The following is a 20775-nucleotide window of genomic DNA, read 5'->3' as shown; positions in this document are numbered from 1 at the left end:
GGAAGTTGTTAGAGCATCTCCAACAGAGGCTCTAAAATTTGGCGCTGTAAAAGTCGTTTGCAGCGCGCTAAATTCGGATACAGCGCGCGACGCAGTCGCGAGCTTTACCGGAGGCTCTATTTTACAGCGCAACTAAGAAGCCAAAAAACAGTCCTTTAGCAGAGGCTGTAAAATAGAGCTCCACAAACAAGTTTCTTCAACATACATACAACAAACAAGATCAAACAGGTCACAAATAATCTGAAAAAATCAACTAAATTGTACAACTCTACTGCGGCTTCACAGAGATACAGCCACATCATTCAGCCGTATTAGGTTCCTCGACCAACCCCAGCGCGGCCCGCGGCCAAGAACTAGCCTCAATCAAGCAATCCTCCCGCCCGCAGCAGGAAGAGGGCGTCCGGCGAGATCGGCAAGTTGCTGGTGCCGGCGCCGGCATGGCAGAAGAGCAAGAACACGGCGCAGTGCATCGAGTCGCCAGAGCCCAGGCCGAAGAGAATCAGGCGCGTATGGGCTCCTAATGACGAGGTCCTGGTTCTCGAGGCGCTTGCTCAGCACCGCCGCCAACACGGGTCGCTGCCGGCCTGTGGGGACTCTGACTTCTTCGAATCCATCCGCGAGGGCCTCGAGGAGAAGAGCTTCCAGCACTCCGATATCAAGGATAAAGTGCGCAGCCTGCTTCGTCGCTACAGATCACGCGCGGTGTCTACTTCTCGAGGCGCTTATACAGGCTGGGCACGGCGGCGGCGGGGGTGTGGAGGAGGTAGTCGCAGCGCGGAGGGCTGGGCAAGGCTGCGCGGCCGGCGGAGCTCCTCCTCGCAGCGTGGAGGCGAGGCCAAGAAGTTTCAGAATCGTTTTTTTTCGCCCGGTGGGAAGAATCGCTGTGCCAAAATACAGCGCGCGCTAGCCGGCGCGTCAGATATAGCGCTCTGGATAGTGCAAACTGCCGCGCGCACTAAAATATTTACAGCGTGTGCTATTTTGCAGCGTTTGCTGGAGGGCTCAAAAACGCGTTCCGCGCTGTATATTGACGTTTTTTTTAGCGCATCACTAATTTACAGCCTCTGTTGGAGATGCTCTTACTACTGTAGCAACCTCTACTTATCTTAGTTTGTTGCATTGTTGTGCCAAGTAAAGTCTTTGATAGCAAGGTTCATACTAGATTTGGATTACTGCGCAGAAACAGATTTCTTGCTGTCACAAATCTGGGCCAAATTCTCTGTAGGTAACTCAGAAAATTATGCCAATTTACGTGAGTGATCCTCAGATATGTACGCAACTTTCATTCAATTTGAGAATTTTCATTTGAGCAATTCTGGTGCCTCAATAAAATTCGTCTTTACGGACTGTTCTGTTTTGACAGATTCTGCCTTTTATTTCGTATTGCTTCTTTTGCTATGTTGGATGGATTTTTTTGTTCCATTAACTTCCAGTAGCTTTGAGCAATGTTCAGAAGTGTTAAGAATGTTTGTGTCACCTCTGAACATGTAAGTTTTGATCATGCACTAACCCTCTAATGAGTTTGTTTCAAGTTCGGTGTGGAGGAAGTTTTCAAGGGTCAAGAGAGGAGGATGTGTTATCACCAGAATTTGACCGAGTCAGAAGTGGGCCGCGATCAAGATGGACTTGAAGATATATATATAGAAGAAATACGTGAATCGGCCTTACATGCAAAGTTTGGGCTCGTTTGCCCTTGTATCTGTAAAATATTAGATTACGTGTCGGTTTAGAAGTTAGAGTTTTACCCGTGCACGGTTAGGTGCACGCTTGGATTAGAAAGTCCCTTGGACTATAAATATGTATCTAGGGTTTTTGGAATAAACAACAACTCACGTTCAACCAAACAAACCAATCTCGGCGCATCGCCAACTCCTTCGTCTCGAGGGTTTCTATCCGGTAAGCGACATGCTGCCTAGATCGCATCTTGCGATCTAGGCAGCACAAGCTCCACGTTGTTCATGCGTTGCTCGTACTGAAGCCTTGTTGATGGAGAGCAACGTAGTTATCATAGATGTGTTAGGGTTAGCATAGTGCTTCGTATAACATGCTTACGTAGTGCAACCCTTGCATGTCTAGCCGCCCTCACACCTATCTCAGGTGTGGGGGCGGCACCCCGCTTGATCATTATTTAGTAGATCTGATCCGTTACGATTGCTCCTTGTTCTACAAGGATTAGTTTAATATCTGCAATAGTTAGGCCTTACAAAGGGGGGGAGGATCCAGCGGCACGTAGGGTGGCGTTCGCAAGTCCTAAACAGGATGTTCCGGGGATCAACTTCGTGTTGGTTTTTAGGCCTTGTTTAGGATCGGCTTACGAGCACCGTGCGTGGCCGCGAGGCCCAACCTGGAGTAGGATGATCCGATTATGCGGTGAAAACCCTAAATCGTCGTAGATCTCATTAGCTTTATCTTGATCAAGCAGGACCACCATATATTCGTGCACCCCGTACGAATCATGGGTGGATCGGCTCCTTGAGCCGATTCACAGGATAACCTGAGAGCCGATCGAGGCTCGTATTTAATGTTTACGTGTATGCCATGCAGGAAACTAAGCGAGGCATCTCCATCACCTTCCTGGCCAGGTATAGGTCAGGTGGCACGCCCTTGCACCCAGCATCGGACGTGTGGCCAGAAGTGCTTTGCGGGCCGTCGCTTGGAGGGGTCTCAGCCAGCCGCAGCTCTAGGCTCTTCCCGGCTCTACGGTGTTGACCCGTCGCTGCCCGTCGGTGGGTTTCTGACGTCAACACATTCTGGCACGCCCGGTGGGACAATCTTCTACATCAACCACATCGCCATCTACATCTGAGATGGCGGACGGCACGCCAGTCACCTACGAGGAGCTGCCCGACGAGCTCAAGAAGAGATATGACGAGATCAAGGCCACCCTCGAAGCCGACCTCATCGGCTCATATCACAGAACCCGTTCACATGGCGTCAGGCGGAAGGGGTTCTCACCGGAAGGCGCACTCGATGGGGTGGACCTATCTGTCCCGTCGGAGGAACGCACCAGGGCCGCGCGCCAGGAGATTAGTGGCATGGTGACTCACTCGTTGCGTCTCCATTCTGAGAGCCTGGTGAATACTCTGGAGCATGTCGCCGTTCGGATGATCAAGGAGGTCATGAAGAATCAGCACTCTCTATTGGAACCAGCTCTCGGGACCTACCGAGGAAAAGTGCCACTTCAGTCCCGTCTACCGTCGTCATTCACGTCGGCGGCACCAGTAGTGCCTAATTCACCGTCGTGCGCTGTTGACAGGGTTAACGACACTTACCCTGGGAAGTGCCAACCAGGATACTCGTTCAACATCAACATGATAGAACTGGGGCACCCCCCTGATGAAGATAAACGCGAGGGCAACTGCTCTCGTAGCAAAGATAAGGAAGAGGCTGCTCCATGCGATCGGCCCCGACACCGCCAAAACATCTTGGTGATGATCAAGGTAGTAGCCGATGCTAGTAATCGGCCCGTAGTATCCGTATCACCTGCTCTCCCAGTATGTGGCGTCGACCTCACAGGTGACGGAAAGCTAGGGTATGGGTTTACATCAGCTGATGAGCTAGAAGAAGTCGACATCGGTCCTGGGGATAAGCCGCGACCGACTTTTATCAGCAAGAAGTTAGATCCACAGCTCAGGGGACGGATGATAGCCCTGTTGAAGGAATACCCAGATTGCTTTGCATGGGATTACACGGAGATGCCTGGGTTGGACAGGAGCATCATTGAGCATCGGCTCCCCCTTAAGAAAGGATTTCGGCCGTTCCAACAACGAGCACGTCAGATGAGGGCCGAAATTCTGGAAGAAGTCAAGAAAGAAATCGAGAAAATGTTGGCCGCCGGATTCATCAGGCCATGCAGGTATGCTGAGTGGATCTCCAGTATCGTTCCTGTGGAAAAGAAGGACGGCCGATGGCGCGTGGCCATCGATTTCCGAGATCTTAACAGAGCCACTCCAAAGGACGAATATCCAATGCCCGTGGCGACGTTGATAAACGCCGCTGCTGGCCACAAGGTGTTGAGCTTCATGGATGGCAACGCCGGTTATAACCAGATTTTCATGGCTCCGGAAGATATACACAAGACCGCATTCAGAGTACCAGGGGCAGTAGGCTTGTTCGAATACGTGGTCATGACCTTTGGGTTGAAGAATGCTGGTGCAACGTACCAACGAGCCATGAATTATATATTTCATGATCTGATCAGCAAGTTGGTGGAGATCTATATCGACGACGTGGTGGTCAAATCGGTCTCCATGGAGGGGCACTTGGACGATCTACGGCGCGTCCTAGACCGAACTCGGAAATTCGGGCTGAGAATGAATCCGAAGAAGTGTGCCTTTGGCGTGACGGCTGGTCAATTCCTAGGTTTTCTGGTTCATGAACGGGGAATTGAGATCGGCCTGAAAAGTCAGGAGGCGGTGCGTACCATGCAGCCGCCAACCACGAAAAAGGAGCTCCAACGCTTCATCGGCAAGATCAATTTTGTCCGGCGGTTCATCTCTAATCTGTCAGGACGAATAGAGCCGTTCATGGCGCTGGTGAAGACTAAATCTGACGACGAGTTTCACTGGGGGGCAGAACAGCAACAGGCGTTTGATGAGATTAAGCGATATCTGATGACGCCGCCTGTGCTAGTTCCGCCCCAGCAAGACAGGCCGTTCTACATCTACACGTCGATGGGCGACACGTCCATCGCTTCGGTGGTGGTGCAACTCTACGATGGCGTTGAGAAAGTCATTTTCTACCTCAGCAGGAGGATGCTGGACGCGGAGACAAGATATCCTGAGGTCGAGAAACTTTGCCTCTGCCTGTTCTTTACCTGCACCAAGCTTCATCACATCCTTTTGACGGCAGAGATCATCGTCATCTGTAAATCAGACGTTGTCAAGCACATGTTGTCGGCCCCTGTTTTGAAAGGCCGACTCGGTAAGTGGATGTTTGCGCTGTCAGAATTTGATCTCCGGTACCAGCCTGCGAAGGCAGTCAAGGGCCAAGCGTTGGCCGATCTTATCGCTGAACGGATCAGTACCAATATAGCAGCACTATCTATACGTGCATGGGCTATGTTCTTCGATGGATTGGTTTGTGATGATGGTTGTGGCATCGGCATTCTGCTCGTGTCGCCTCGGGGGGTAGAATACTCCTTCTCCATCAGATTATCTACCCCTTGCACCAACAACGTAGCAGAATATGAGGCAATACGTAAGGGAATGGAGTTGCTATTGGAAGCTGGAGCGGAAGCTGTAGAGCTCTTTGGAGACTCAAAGTTGGTGATTAACCAGCTCACGGATGAATATAATTGCGAAAGTGAATCGCTTTTCCCATATTGGGTGGAATGCCGTGAGTTGATGACACAGTTTCGGTACATCAACTTTAATTGGATCCCAAGATCCCAAAATACCGAGGCCAACAATCTCGCACAAATGGCGTCAGGCTACATAGATACAAATTTGACGGATCGGAAGTTCAGATACAATTCCTGGAACAGGATGATTGGAGAGCCGAGATCTTCGATTATTTAAAAGATTCGGCTCGGGGGGCACCTAAACGGGTAAGATACAAAGCCATGAAGTATGTCCTTATAGGAGACGACATGTTCTACAGGACATTGGAAGGGTTGCTACTCAAGTGCCTAGGACCGACTGAGTCTAATCGGCTCTTACATGAGGTGCATGAAGGCGCCTGTGGAACGCATCAGTCGGCTCATAAGATGAAGTGGTTGATCAGGCGATCAGGGTTTTATTGGCCCACTATGCTTGAAGATTGCTTCAATTATTACAAGGGGTGCCAAGCGTGTCAGATGTTTGGAAAGATTCAGATGGTGCCAGCATCGGCGATGAACCCTATCATCAAGCCTTGGCCGTTTCGGGGGTGGGGCATGGATATGATCGGCAAAATCCATCCGGCGTCAAGTAAAAAACATGAATGGATTTTGGTTATCACAGATTACTTTACCAAGTGGGTGGAAGCCGTCCCTATGAAAAAGGTGAAATCAGAAGATGTGATCAAGTTTGTGAAAGAACACGTCATTCATAGGTTCGGGATTCCCCAAACTATCACGACCGATGGAGGTTCGGTCTTTACTTCTAAAGAATTCAGGAAGTTCTGCGATGACCTGGGGATTAAACTGATCCGATCATCCCCGTACTATGCTCAAGCTAACGGGCAGGCTGAGGCGTCCAATCAGAGTCTGATCAAGCTGATCAAGAGAAAAATTGACGAGAACCCTAAGGATTGGCATGAGAAGTTATCAGAAGCATTATGGGCCTACCGCATGTCGTGCCATGGAGCTATAAAGACTTCGCCGTACCAGCTTGTCTACGGACAGGAAGCCGTATTGCCTTGGGAAATTACGGCTGGATCAAGACGTGTCACGTTTCAGAATGATCTGACAGCTGAGGAATATGCAGCTTTGATGAGCGACACTATTGAGGACGCAACAGAACTTAGGCTTTGGTCGTTGGAGAAGATTAAGGAGAACAAGGCCAGGGTGGCTCGTGCCTACAATAAAAAGGTTAGACCAAAGGAATTCCAAGTTGGTGATCTAGTATGGGAAGCTGTGTTGCCATTGGGAACCAGGGATAAGGCATATGGTAAATGGTCTCCTAATTGGCACGGTCCGTACAAAGTTGTCCAGGCGTTGAAGGGTAATGCATACATGCTGGAGGAGTTGAGCGGCGAAAAGTTCCCAGTGGCTGTCAATGGTCAACACCTCAAGAAATATTTCCCAAGCATGTGGGACGACGGGCAGTAAGATGTGACGACGGGCAGTAAGATGTGGGGGCCGATTTAAAAATCGGCCAGTAAAAAATAAAAATCATCACAGCCGATGCGCAGACATCGACTTGAGAAATGTATGGAGATAACAGTATGCAAATACAGCCGATGCACGGGCATCGACTTCAGAAAAACAAAGCCGATACACTGATATCGACTCTAGAGGAATAAGCTCAGATTAACAAGTTAACGGAATCGGTTCAGACCAGAAATCGTGATATGAGATACGAATCTTCTAATGGTTGCCGAGGGATTCAATCTGGTGGTTTGGACGAGAATTAGGCCTGTTGAGGTGTTTAGGCAACAGCTTGGCCTCGGACAGCAATGTGAGCCGATGATCTGCTATCGGCTCCCTGTATGACAACGCCATTCGACAATCGGCAAGGTTAACAAGGAAGCGAAGTTAATTAAGGGATTTTTTCTGCATTAATAAGGGGATTCCTTACAAAGAAAGAGCCGATTGCTCAAGGTAGAAAAGGGCAAAAGCCAGCTACTACTACTGGTCCCTAATCTAGGGGCCGTGGCTACCCTCGTCGTCGCTGCCTCCGGCGCAGCTGCTGAGAGGCTCCTCATCGGAGCTCCCGCAGCCTTCTACGGGAGCCTCATCTTCCTCGTCGTCATCCTCGCTGTCGTCATCCCACCAGGTGCGGAGGCACTTCGCTGGTGGGTAGCCTTCAAGGGAGTCGTCATCGTCATCGTCTTCCTCCGCCTCTTCCTCGGAGGAGGTGAGGTCATCCCAGGAGAAGCGGTCATCTTCGCTCTCTGCCGCCTCTTCCCCTTCGATGAGGAATTGAAGGTCGCCCTCGCCGTCGGTCAGGGATTTGTCATCCTCAGACCAGATGGAGGAATCGTGTTCCTCCTTGTCCCACGTCGTCGGGGCGAGGATGTCGTGCGCCGCCAACGAACCCCATTCCGGCGTCGGCTCGCGGGAGGGGGAGGAATCATGAAAGACCGACGAGGGAGAAGAGGAAGAGGAAGACATTGCTACAGGAGGAGAGGGATTTTTGGGTGCCAGTGGCCAGAACAGAGGATGAAGAGGGCTAATCGATCGGCACGGTTAAATAATGGAAGCTTGGTGGAAATTTAACGCCATTACAGTTTCCAAGGAGGCAGTGCCCAAGGACAACGGTCAAATCACGTAGAACAGTTGAGAAGACAGGGCATCATGATGAAGAATGCTGCGACGGTTACTGCTGCCACGACATGACCCGACGATAGAAAGCGTAATGATTTTGGAAATGTCATTTCCAAAACCAGGGGGGCATGTGTTATCACCAGAATTTGACCGAGTCAGAAGTGGGCCGCGATCAAGATGGACTTGAAGATATATATATAGAAGAAATACGTGAATCGGCCTTACATGCAAAGTTTGGGCTCGTTTGCCCTTGTATCTGTAAAATATTAGATTACGTGTCGGTTTAGAAGTTAGATTTTTACCCGTGCACGGTTAGGTGCACGCTTGGATTAGAAAGTCCCTTGGACTATAAATATGTATCTAGGGTTTTTGGAATAAACAACAACTCACGTTCAACCAAACAAACCAATCTCGGCGCATCGCCAACTCCTTCGTCTCGAGGGTTTCTATCCGGTAAGCGACATGCTGCCTAGATCGCATCTTGCGATCTAGGCAGCACAAGCTCCACGTTGTTCATGCGTTGCTCGTACTGAAGCCTTGTTGATGGCGAGCAACGTAGTTATCATAGATGTGTTAGGGTTAGCATAGTGCTTCGTATAACATGCTTACGTAGTGCAACCCTTGCATGTCTAGCCGCCCTCACACCTATCTCAGGTGTGGGGGCGGCACCCCGCTTGATCATTATTTAGTAGATCTGATCCGTTACGATTGTTCCTTGTTCTACAAGGATTAGTTTAATATCTGCAATAGTTAGGCCTTACAAAGGGGGGGAGGATCCAGCGGCACGTAGGGTGGCGTTCGCAAGTCCTAAACAGGATGTTCCGGGGATCAACTTCGTGTTGGTTTTTAGGCCTTGTTTAGGATCGGCTTACGAGCACCGTGCGTGGCCGCGAGGCCCAACCTGGAGTAGGATGATCCGATTATGCGGTGAAAACCCTAAATCGTCGTAGATCTCATTAGCTTTATCTTGATCAAGCAGGACCACCATATATTCGTGCACCCCGTACGAATCATGGGTGGATCGGCTCCTTGAGCCGATTCACAGGATAACCTGAGAGCCGATCGAGGCTCGTATTTAATGTTTACGTGTATGCCATGCAGGAAACTAAGCGAGGCATCTCCATCACCTTCCTGGCCAGGTATAGGTCAGGTGGCACGCCCTTGCACCCAGCATCGGACGTGTGGCCAGAAGTGCTTTGCGGGCCGTCGCTCGGAGGGGTCTCAGCCAGCCGCAGCTCTAGGCTCTTCCCGGCTCTACGGTGTTGACCCGTCGCTGCCCGTCGGTGGGTTTCTGACGTCAACAGGATGATATACTATGATCAAGGAGAGTGAAAGCTCTAAGCTTGGGGATGCCCCGGTGGTTCACCCCTGCATATATCAAGAAGACTCAAGCATCTAAGCTTGGGGATGCCCAAGGCATCCCCTTCTTCATCGACAAATTATCAGGTTCCTTCTCTTGAAACTATATTTTTATTCGGTCACATCTTATGTACTTTACTTGGAGCGTCTGTGTACTTTTGTTTTCATTTTTGTTTGGTTTGAATAAATTCATGCTTGTGTGGGAGAGAGACACGCTCCGCTGGTTCATATGAACACATGTGTTCTTAGCTTCTAATGTTCATGGCGAAGGTTGAAACTTCTTCGTTAAATTGTTATATGGTTGGAATCAGGAAAATGATACATGTAGTAATTGCTAAAATGTCTTGGATAATGTGATACTTGGCAATTGTTGTGCTCATGTTTAAGCTCTTGCATCATATACTTTGCACCTATTAATGAAGAAATACATAGAGCTTGCTTAAATTTGGTTTGCATAATTGGTCTCTCTAAGGTCTAGATAATTTCTAGTAAGAGTTTGAACAACAAGGAAGATGATGTAGAGTCTTATAATGTTTACAATATGTCTTTTATGTGAGTTTTGCTGCACCGGTTCATCTTTGTGTTTGTTTCAAATAGCCTTGCTAGCCTAAGCCTTGTATCGAGAGGGAATACTTCTCATGCATCCAAAATCCTTGAGCCAAACACTATGTCATTTGTGTCCACCATACCTACCTACTACATGGTATTTCTCCGCCATTCCAAAGTAAATTGCTTGAGTGCTACCTTTAAACAATTCAAAATTTATCACCTCTGATTCGTGTCAATGTTTTATAGCTCATGAGGAAGTATGTGGTGTTTATCTTTCAATCTTGTTGGGCAACTTTCACCAATGGACTAGTGGCTTCATCCGCTTATCCAATAATTTTACAAAAAGAGCTGGCAATGGGATTCCCAGTCCCAAATTAATTAACAAAAACATAGACACTCCTCCATGGTATGTGATTGTTGGACGGCACCCGAAGGATTCGGTTAGCCATGACTTGAGAAAGCAAAGGTGGGGAGGAGTGTCATCATAATAAAACTAAAATAAAAAGGCACTCCTTCATGGTTTGAGATTGTTGGCAGGCACCCGAGGATTCGGTTAGCCATGGTTTGTGAAAGAAAGGTTGGAAGGAGTGCCACCCAAAAATAAAATAAAATGGGAGCCGCTCTTTGAAGGTTTGTCTGGCAAGGGGGTTAGAGTACCCGCTACCATTCGTTGACAACAACAAACATCTCTCAAAACTTTACTTTTATGCTCTCTTTATGTTTTCAAAATAAAAGTTCTAGCACAAATATAGCAATCAATGCTTCCCTCTTTGAAGGGCCTTTCTTCTACTTTTATGTTGAGTCAGTTCACCTATTTCTCTCCACCTCAAGAAGCAAACACTTGTGTGAACTGTCCATTGATTCCTAATACTTGCATATTGCATTTGTTATATTACTCTATGTTGACAACTATCCATGAGATATACATGTTACAAGTTGAAAGCAACCGCTGAAACTTAATCTTCCTTTGTGTTGCTTCAATACCTTTACTTTGAATTATTGCTTTATGAGTTAACTCTTATGCAAGACTTATTGATGCTTGTCTTGAAAGTACTATTCATGAAAAGTCTTTGCTTTATGATTCATTTGTTTACTCATGTCATTTACCATTGTTTTGATCGCTGCATTCATTACATGTGCTTACAATAGTATGATCAAGGTTATGATGGCATGTCACTCCAGAAATTATCTTTGTTATCGTTTACCTGCTCGGGACGAGCAGAAACTAAGCTTGGGGATGCTGATACGTCTCCGACGTATCGATAATTTCTTATGTTCCCTGCCACATTATTGATGATATCTACATGTTTTATGCATACTTTATGACATATTTATGCGTTTTCCGGAACTAACCTATTGACGAGATGCCGAAGGGCAGTTCTTTGTTTTCTGCTGTTTTGGTATCACAAATCCAAGAAAGGAAATTTACTCGGAAACGGACGAAATCAACGCCCAGCATCTTAGGATCACGCGAAGCTTCCAGAACACCCGAGAGAGGCCAGAGGGGGGCCACTGGGCCACCAGACGCCAGGGTGGCGCGGCCCAGGCCTTGGCCGCGCCCCCCTAGTGTGTCACCGCCTCGTCGACCCTCCGACTCCGCCTCTTCGCCTATATAAAGGTCCCTGACCTAAATCTTCGATACGGAAAAGCCACGGTACGAGAAACCTTCCAGAGCCGCCGCCATCGCGAAGCCAAGATCTGGGGGACAGGAGTCTCTGTTCCGGCACGCCGCCGGGACGGGGAAGTGCCCCCGGAAGGCTTCTCCATCGACACCACCGCCATCTTCATCAACGCTGCTGTCTCCCATGAGGAGGGAGTAGTTCTCCATCGTGGCTAAGGGCTGTACCGGTAGCTATGTGGTTCATCTCTCTCCCTGTGTACTTCAATACAATAATCTCATGAGCTGCCTTACATGATTGAGATTCATATGATGATGCTTGTAATGTAGATGTCATTATGCTAGTCAAGTGGATTTTACTTATGTGATCTCCGGAGACTCCTTGTCCCACGTGTGTAAAGGTGACAGTGTGTGCACCGTGTGGGTCTCTTAGGCTATATTTCACAGAATACTTATTCACTGTTATGAATGGCATAGTGAAGTGCTTATTTATATCTCTTTATGATTGCACTGTATTTTGTATCACAATTTATCTGTGTGCTACTCTAGTGATGTTATTAAAGTAGTTTATTCCTCCTGCACGGTGTAATGGTGATAGTGTGTGCATCGTGTAGTACTTGGCGTAGGCTATGATTGTGATCTCTTGTAGATTATGAAGTTAACTATTGCTATGATGGTATTGATGTGATCTATGCCTCCTTTCGTAGCGTGAAGGTGACAGTGTGCATGCTATGTTAGTACTTGGTTTGGTTATGTTGATCTGTCATGCACTCTAAGGTTATTTAAATATGAACATCGAATATTGTGGAGCTTGTTAACTCCGGCATTGAGGGTTCGTGAAATCCTACACAGTTAGTGGTGTTCATCATCCAACAAGAGGGTGTAGAGTCTAGCATCTATCTATTTACTCTGTTATGTGATCAAAGTTGAGAGTGTCCACTAGTGAAAGTATGATCCCTAGGCCTTGTTCCTAAATACTGCTATCACTGGTTGTTTACTGTTTTACTGCATCTGTACTTCCCGCAATATTACCACCATCAACCACACGCCAGTCCTGGACAGCAAAGCACTTTTCTGGTGCCGTTACTACTGCTCATACTTATTCATACCACCTGTATTTCACTATCTCTTCGCCGAACTAGTGCACCTATTAGGTGTGTTGGGGACACAAGAGACTTCTTGCTTTGTGGTTGCAGGGTTGCATGAGAGGGATATCTTTGACCTCTTCCTCCCTGAGTTCGATAAACCTTGGGTGATCCACTTAAGGGAAACTTGCTGCTGTTCTACAAACCTCTGCTCTTGGAGGCCCAACACTGTCTACAAGAATAGAAGCACCCGTAGACATCACCCCTCTCCGCGCCTACGGTGGATACACAAATTACAGGAAAGATCGATCCTGAATAAAAATAAATTACAATATAGTCCCCCCACTTTGCAAACAGGACCTTGGAGTAAACCTAGGAAACACGGTCGGGTCCTTGTCTTCACTGTCGGCAATCGCTGGCCTCAAAGCATGGGCGCCTGCATCACCGCCGGGGAGGGAACCACTTGGGGGTGGTGTTGGCGTCGAATCCCGCACTGAGGCCGAAGATCCTTTACATCGTCATGCTCACCTGGAGTAAGAAGAAGCTCGGGCAGTCCCGAGAGTGGAGTGGCCTCTATGGCCAGGAATAGCATAGGCGCCTCGGCCTTCGCTTGGGAGCTCCACAAATCACAGCTTCAAGAGCATGCCCGCGGGCACATGCCCCACCTTCCCGTAGAGTTGCGGCTCCATGCAGCAGATCAAGCCTTGGCTCCAACTTCGTCCCATAACGTGACGGGCAAGAAGAAGAGCCCTAACCTCCCAATATACCCCTTAACTAGCCCGGTGTCCGAATGAGGCTTATTTTTTGAGATCTCGCATCTCCTCGCCGCCACGCATACGGCTCCAACCACTGGAGCGATATGAGGCAGACGAGAGCGGCGAGGCGCCGCAAGGATACGACGCCTCCCTCCTAGAATAGACGCCATAGGTCACATAGGATGAACTACAAACCCTAAAACAACACATATATATTTCAGGGCCTCACCTATCCCAACTTCAGCCAACTATTCCAGCGGAGAGGGCATCGAATTGGCCTGGCCAACGATGGTGAACTCTCAAACTATTGCTCACGTGCAAGAGAGGGGCGGTGGGGAATTGAGGCGCATGTTTTGTGACAGCTAGCTGGGTTGAGCATCAATGTGCCTGAAGAAATCAATGGACCGCGAGAAGGTCCCAACCAACGACCGGTGCGGCGACGATCAGAGAACTAGCGCACATGCACGCATGCACGGTAGCATATGGTGAGGCCGGTCGGAGGAGGGGGAGGGCGATATAAGGTGGAGACAGTTAGGTTTCTTCAAAGGCCGCAGCATCAAGGGAGACGACAAGATATTTTTTTTCCCTTTGTAGTTGATCAAATTTTGCAATGCATTATCACATATTCGATTAATACAGATATACTCCCTCCATTTCATGAAGTACGTCAGGAATTTGTCTAAATTTAGATATATCTAGACATTAATATAGTTAAATTTTAATAAATCTTAGACATGTTTGATAGAAGGGAGGGAGTATGTGACTATGTTTTCAGTAAATCTGCAATAAGTACAGGTCCGGAAGGAGGGCATCGATCTGGCCAAAGAAAACAATCGACCGCGAGAAGAAGGTCCCAACCAACCACCGGTACGGTGCGGTGCGGTGCGGCGACGACCAGACCGCAAGACTCCAGAGAACCAGCGCACACATGCACGCATGCCACGCTGGCAGCAACGTGCGTGGCTCGATCGACGCGCAAACCACAACCTGGCCGGACCTGGACTAGCCAACGCCAAAACGTGAGCATACCTACTTCCTTCCTCGAAGATTCGCCCAGTTTAATATTCTTCTTCATCACAAATAAACAAACGTGAGACACACTCATGCACCGACGCCCATCAGTCCATCACCGATCGTCACATAGATGCACAAAACAATATTGAAATCAAGCTGTATGTTATGTTCCCGCGTACCTGGAGTTGAAACACGAAACCGATCGACAACGACACACATATATATGTATTGCGATACGCAACTGGAATGCGCCATTGGGCGGGCGATCCATCCATCCAACAACACACTGCCGCTGTCGCCGCCGGCCGACCGCCGTGCTTGCTTCCATTGCCAACAAGACAAAGAGAAGCTCCCTTGCCGGCCGGTCTCTCGTGCCTCCCTGGGCCACGCGCGTGATGGGGTACTCCTGGGCCTGGCTTCCGGCCGCCGTGCTGCTGCTGGCCACGACCCACGCCATGGCGGCGGCGTCCGGCATTCAGACGACCGAGGCGGCGAGCGTCATCCGTCCGCCGGCGGCCACCGCGCGCTACAGCCCAGGAGCCTTCAGGGAGGCGCCAGCGTTCCGCAACGGCGACGCCTGCGCGTCCCCCTCCTCCTCCTCCCGCGTGCACATCGCCATGACGCTGGACGCCACCTACCTGCGCGGCACCATCGCCGCGGTCTTCTCCATCCTGCGGCACGCGGCGTGCCCGGAAGACATCACCTTCCACTTCCTGGCCGCCCACCACCGCGACGCCGACGCCGTGCGGCACACGTTCCCGTACCTGGACTACCGCGTGCACCGCTTCGACCCGGCCCGCGTCAGCGCGCGCATCTCGCGGTCCGTGCGCACCGCGCTGGACCAGCCGCTCAACTACGCGCGCATCTACCTCGCCGACATGCTGCCCCGCTCCGTCGCCCGCGTCATCTACCTCGACTCCGACCTCGTGGTCGTCGACGACATCCATAAACTCTGGTCCGTCGACCTCGGCCCTGACCGCGTCGTGGCGGCACCAGAGTACTGCCACACCAACTTCACCAAGTACTTCACCGACGCCTTCTGGTCGGACGCGAACCTCAGCGCCACATTCCAACACCGCCGCCGCCGGCCCTGCTACTTCAACACGGGCGTCATGGTCATGGACGTCGCGCGGTGGCGCGCCGGAGGGTACTCCAGGCGGGTGGAGGAGTGGATGGCCGTGCAGAAACAAGAAAAGAGGATATACAGCCTCGGCTCGCTACCGCCGTACCTGCTGGTGCTCGCCGGGGAGATCATGCCCGTGGACCACCGCTGGAACCAGCACGGCCTCGGCGGGGACAACGTCGAGGGGAGGTGCCGGAGCCTCCACCCGGGCCCCATCAGCCTGCTGCACTGGAGCGGCAAGGGCAAACCGTGGCTCAGGCTCGACTCAAAAAAGCCATGCGCCGTCGACCACCTCTGGGCGCCGTACGACCTCTACAACGCCGCCACCGCGCTCGAGGACTGAACTCAACCTCGCCGCCGCCGTGCGCGCTGATCAGTGCGCCAACTGCCGTGATCGATTAAGACGAGATCGAGCTCGCATTGATCGCGATGAGGGGCAGGCAGGCAGATCGAGGAGAAGGGATCGATGCTTCAGAGAAAATCACGAAACACATCGATTGATCGATCGATCGATCATCAGGGCAAGCTGGTTCATGCGACTGCATGTGCAAGCGCAACAAACACATTATTAGCTTCCAAGGCTCGAAGAATTCGCACGTGGCGAACGGACTATAGTGTTGTACAGTATATTTGTAAATAATAAAGAGGTTAGTTAGGAGGCGACAATACAAATACAGCTCTTTTTTTGTCAGAAGTCGAATGCTATGGAGTCTGGTCTCTACTACATGATCGGCCCATGCAGTAATCTTTATTGTCAAGTTTGAATCGGTCTTGCAAGCATAAACAAACGTAGTGCAGTACACGATGGAACATAAATAAGAGTCCAAAAACAACAGCACATCTGCACGGTGAAGAGTGAAGATAAAACTGGAACACTCTCCATGCCAAAATAAATATCTCAATTTTTATAGATTTTTTATAGATACAGATGTAATATGGTGCTAAGTATTATGGTATTATGTATAATCTTTTTTCAGATTTTTAAGACAGTCTTAAAAATATTGAATTATTTTTTATCAAAATTCTTTTAGCAAGGAGATAGTGAGAAAAATAAGTATCAACTGGCTAGGTGGAGTGTGGTTGGCAACCCAAAGACCAGAACGGGCTAGGTATCCAAGACCTCGAGGTCAAAAATAATGACTTGCTAGGTAAATGAATTTTTAAGCTACCTACCGAGGATGGCATTTGGCAAACCCTCCTAAAATTAAAATATAGTGACTCGAATGCTCTTTTCCAAGTATACTGAAAATCTGGGACTCACTTTTTTTTTGTTGGTCTAATGGCCACAAAGAAGCATTTCTTCGGCTTTGGAACATGTTCAATTAAGGATGGTTCGGAAATTTGTTTATGGGAAGATAAGTGGTTAGGCAATACTACCCTCGGGAACAATATCATGATTTGCATAGTATTGTTCATCACAAAGATGATACAATTTCCACGGTCCTGGAGTTGTCTCCACCAAATGTGACGTTCAGAAGAGACTTAATAGGTCTCGGGCTTCACCTACCGGGTTCATTTGTCGCTAGGGACCGATGAATCTCGTTGGAACTTACATGAGAATGGTAATTTTCTCGGCCGATTCCATCTATAAAGCTTTAGTTCTATACCTGACATTCCACTCAATAATCGTAGGATGATTTGGAAAGAAGATACCTCTAAAAAATTTAAAAAATTATGTGGTATCTTCGTTGAGGAGTTATCCTAACCAAGAACAACCTTGTTAAGCGCAATTGGCATGAAAGCACAAAGTGTGAATTTTTCATCAAAATGAGACAATCAAACACTTCCATTGCAAGTTGGCTTGTTCTATATAGCCAATCATCCAAGTAGCTTCAAACTTCCCTGCATCGTAATATTGCTAATATTTTGGATAATTGGCTACATGGTAGAATTCTTCTTAGGGTGGAGACGTTTGTTATTATTTGGTCGATATGGCTATGTATAAATGACAACGTTTAACAATAAAACTCTTCTTTTATGCACATTATCTACTTGTGTACCTCTACGCTCCATTTGTGGTCGTCCCTACAATGTCCAGAGCACCATGACCTGCTGACGGAGGTCTCTACATGGTTGGGGATGTGATGATGGATACTTTTACCCAACATGATTGGCAATAATCTTCAGATAAGCCCGCCGTCGCCTTAGGGGCTTCACAATTTCTCATCATTATTCATATGTTTGCCTTTTTAAAGTTTGTACCTTGGACGCAGTTTGGCTGTGTGCATCATAGCAATGCAGAGGGTCGTGTTTAATAATGCTTAAACCTATTAAGTAACAAAGCGTTATTTATCGAAAAAATACAACTAAAATTTTAGCGCGGAGATAGTATATGAGATCGATCTAGTGGACAGTCATGTGAATAACCAGAAAAGCCAAAATAAAAATATCTTTGTAAAGACAATATTATTATGGAAATTATATATATATATATATACTACTAGTAAATAATAGATCGGAAATCCACTTTGGCTCTTAGGTGTAGATACACCCAGTGCCTAAAGACATATTCGAAAATATCTAAAAAAAATAAAAAAAAATCTTGATGTACATCAACACATTCTATGTTCACGCACAAAGGTTTGCGAAAAAAGGCATTTTTAAGGCCTATGTGATAACTTCGATCCGGATTATGGATTGTAGTATGATAAACTTTTTCCCTACAAGATCTAGATTTAATCGAACCTTGGAAACCACTGCTAAAATGGTGTAAAGGAAACGTCTACAAGACTTTGCTAGTTGATTTGATTTTATGTTTCCCGAACCTTTCTAGTTACTTTGTTTAGTTTGTGTTAAATGGATAGAAATAGGCCAGGGTCAAGGATTATCCTGCAGCTATGCATACATATAGAAATCACTAAACATGCACCATTACTTTTGTCTCTTGGTCCAACCATTATTCCCACAGCCACCGCGAGTAACAACAATTATTAAGTAAATGAATACATATCAATTAAAGCATTAAGCTAGATGATTGTGTCGTTGATCCCGAATGAATACATATCAATTAAAGCATTAAGCTAGATGGATCAGGACTAGCCAACTCCAAAACGTAACCATAGCTACTTCCTTCCTCGCACATTCCTCCGGTTCAATTTTCTTCTTCTTCGCAAATAAACAAACGTGAGACACACTCATGCACCGACGCCCATCACCGATCGTCAGATAGACGCACAAAACAATATTGAAATCAAGCTTTATGCTATGTTATGTTATGTTCCCGCGTATCTGGAGTTGAAACACGAAACCGATCCACGACGAGTCGACGACACATATATATATATATATGGACGCGATACGCAACCGGAATGCGCCATTGGGCGGGCGATCCATCCAGGCTCCAACAACAGACTGCCGCTGTCGCCGCCGGCCGACCGCCGTGCTTGCATCCATTGCCAACAAGACAAAGAGAAGCTCCCTTGCCGGCCGGTCTCTCGTGCCTCCCCGGGCCACGCGCGCGATGGGGTACTACTGGACCTGGCTTCCGGCCGCCGTGCTGCTGCTGGCCACGACCCACGCCGTGGCGGCGGCGTCCGGCACTCAGACGACGACGGAGGCGAGCGTCATCCGTCCGCCGGCGGCCGGCGCGCGGTACACCCCAGGAGCCTTCAGGGAGGCACCCGCGTTCCGGAACGGCGACGCCTGCGCGTCCCCCTCCTCCTCCTCCCGCGTGCACGTCGCCATGACGCTGGACGCCACCTACCTGCGCGGCACCGTCGCCGCCGTCTTCTCCATCCTGCGGCACGCGGCGTGCCCGGAAGACATCACCTTCCACTTCCTCGCCGCCCACCGCCGCGACGCCGACGCCGTGCGGCACACGTTCCCGTACCTGGACTACCGCGTGCACCGCTTCGACCCGGCGCGCGTCAGCGCGCGCATCTCCCGCTCCGTGCGCACCGCGCTGGACCAGCCGCTCAACTACGCGCGCATCTACCTCGCCGACATGCTCCCGCGCGCCGTCGCCCGCGTCATCTACCTCGACTCCGACCTCGTCGTCGTCGACGACGTCCGCAAGCTCTGGTCCGTCGACCTCGCCCGCGACGGCCACGTCGTGGCGGCGCCCGAGTACTGCCACACCAACTTCACCAAGTACTTCACCGACGCCTTCTGGTCCGACGCCAACCTCAGCGCCACGTTCCAGAACCGACGGCGCCGGCCATGCTACTTCAACACGGGCGTCATGGTCATGGACGTCGCGCGGTGGCGCAAAGGAGGCTACTCGAAGCGGGTGGAGGAGTGGATGGCGGTGCAGAAACAAGAAAAGAGGATCTACAGCCTCGGGTCCCTGCCGCCGTACCTGCTGGTGCTCGCCGGGGAGATCATGCCCGTCGACCACCGATGGAACCAGCACGGCCTCGGCGGGGACAACGTGGAGGGCAGGTGCCGGAGCCTCCACCCGGGCCCCATCAGCCTGCTGCACTGGAGCGGCAAGGGCAAGCCGTGGCTCAGGCTCGACTCCAAGAAGCCCTGCGCCGTCGACCACCTCTGGGCGCCGTACGACCTCTACAACGCCGCCACCGCGCTCGAGGACTGAACTCAACCTGGCCGCCCAGTGCGCGCGTCATCGCTGCGCCACCTGCCGTGATCGATCAAGACGACTGCTCGCATTGATCGAGATGAGGGGCAGGCATATCGAGGAGAAGGGATCGATGCTGGAGAGGAAGTCAGGAAACACATCCATTGATCGATCGATCGATCATAAGGCGGGGTGCGAGGGATTGGATCACGGCAAGCTGGTTTGCTCGACGCCTCGATTGCATGTGCAAGCGCAGCAAACAAATTGTTTGGCTTGGGAGAGCACAAAGATTTTGCGAGGAAATTCACAAGAGGGGATCGATCGATCGATCCATGGGGTTCCCTCTTGTTTTCGATGGTTAGCGTCACACGTGGCGATCGGACTCTAGTGTTTGTAAATAAAGAGGTTATTTATTTGTAAATTTGTAAATTAAGAGGTTAGTTAGGAGGCGACCCATAAAAATACAGCGACTTTTGTCACGAGTGGAATGCTCTGGTCTCTACTACATGATCGGCCCATGCACTAATCTTTATTGCCAGGTTTGAATCGGTCCTGCAAGCATAAACAAAGGTAGTGTAGTACACGATCGAACATAAATAGGAGTCCAAAAAATTACTCCCTAGATTATTTTCGATCAAAGATGTTATAATTCCCACGCTCCTGGGCTCATCTCCACCAAAGAGATTTAATCGGTCCACGGCTGTCATCTTGCAATGCCTTACTTCACTGACCCGCCCAAGTTCATTTGTTGCCAGGGACCGATGAATTTCGTCGGAACTTACCTGAGAATGGTATTTTCTCCGTCGATTCCATCTATAAAGATTTAGTTCTACTTGACATTCTAGAC

The 20775-nt window shown here is 49.3% G+C and overlaps 2 protein-coding genes across 2 annotated transcripts; both read left to right on the top strand.

The window, feature by feature from the left end:
- Positions 1-14379: 14379 nt before the first annotated feature.
- On the top strand, positions 14380-16102 carry LOC127331858 (probable galacturonosyltransferase-like 4). Its single transcript, XM_051358068.2, has one exon. The coding sequence runs from the start codon at positions 14685-14687 to the stop codon at positions 15753-15755; it is 1071 nt and encodes a 356-aa protein (XP_051214028.1). The 5' UTR covers positions 14380-14684; the 3' UTR covers positions 15756-16102.
- A 2635-nt stretch (positions 16103-18737) lies between these two features.
- LOC127331857 (probable galacturonosyltransferase-like 4) lies at positions 18738-20433 on the top strand. Its single transcript, XM_051358067.2, has one exon. The coding sequence runs from the start codon at positions 18873-18875 to the stop codon at positions 19944-19946; it is 1074 nt and encodes a 357-aa protein (XP_051214027.1). The 5' UTR covers positions 18738-18872; the 3' UTR covers positions 19947-20433.
- The last annotated feature ends 342 nt before the right edge of the window (positions 20434-20775 follow it).

This window comes from Lolium perenne, chromosome 2 (assembly GCF_019359855.2).
Source record: "Lolium perenne isolate Kyuss_39 chromosome 2, Kyuss_2.0, whole genome shotgun sequence".
Taxonomy (NCBI): Eukaryota; Viridiplantae; Streptophyta; class Magnoliopsida; order Poales; family Poaceae; genus Lolium; species Lolium perenne.
The sequence above is the reverse complement of the archived record's forward strand: the minus strand, read 5'-3'. Positions and strand labels throughout refer to the sequence as shown.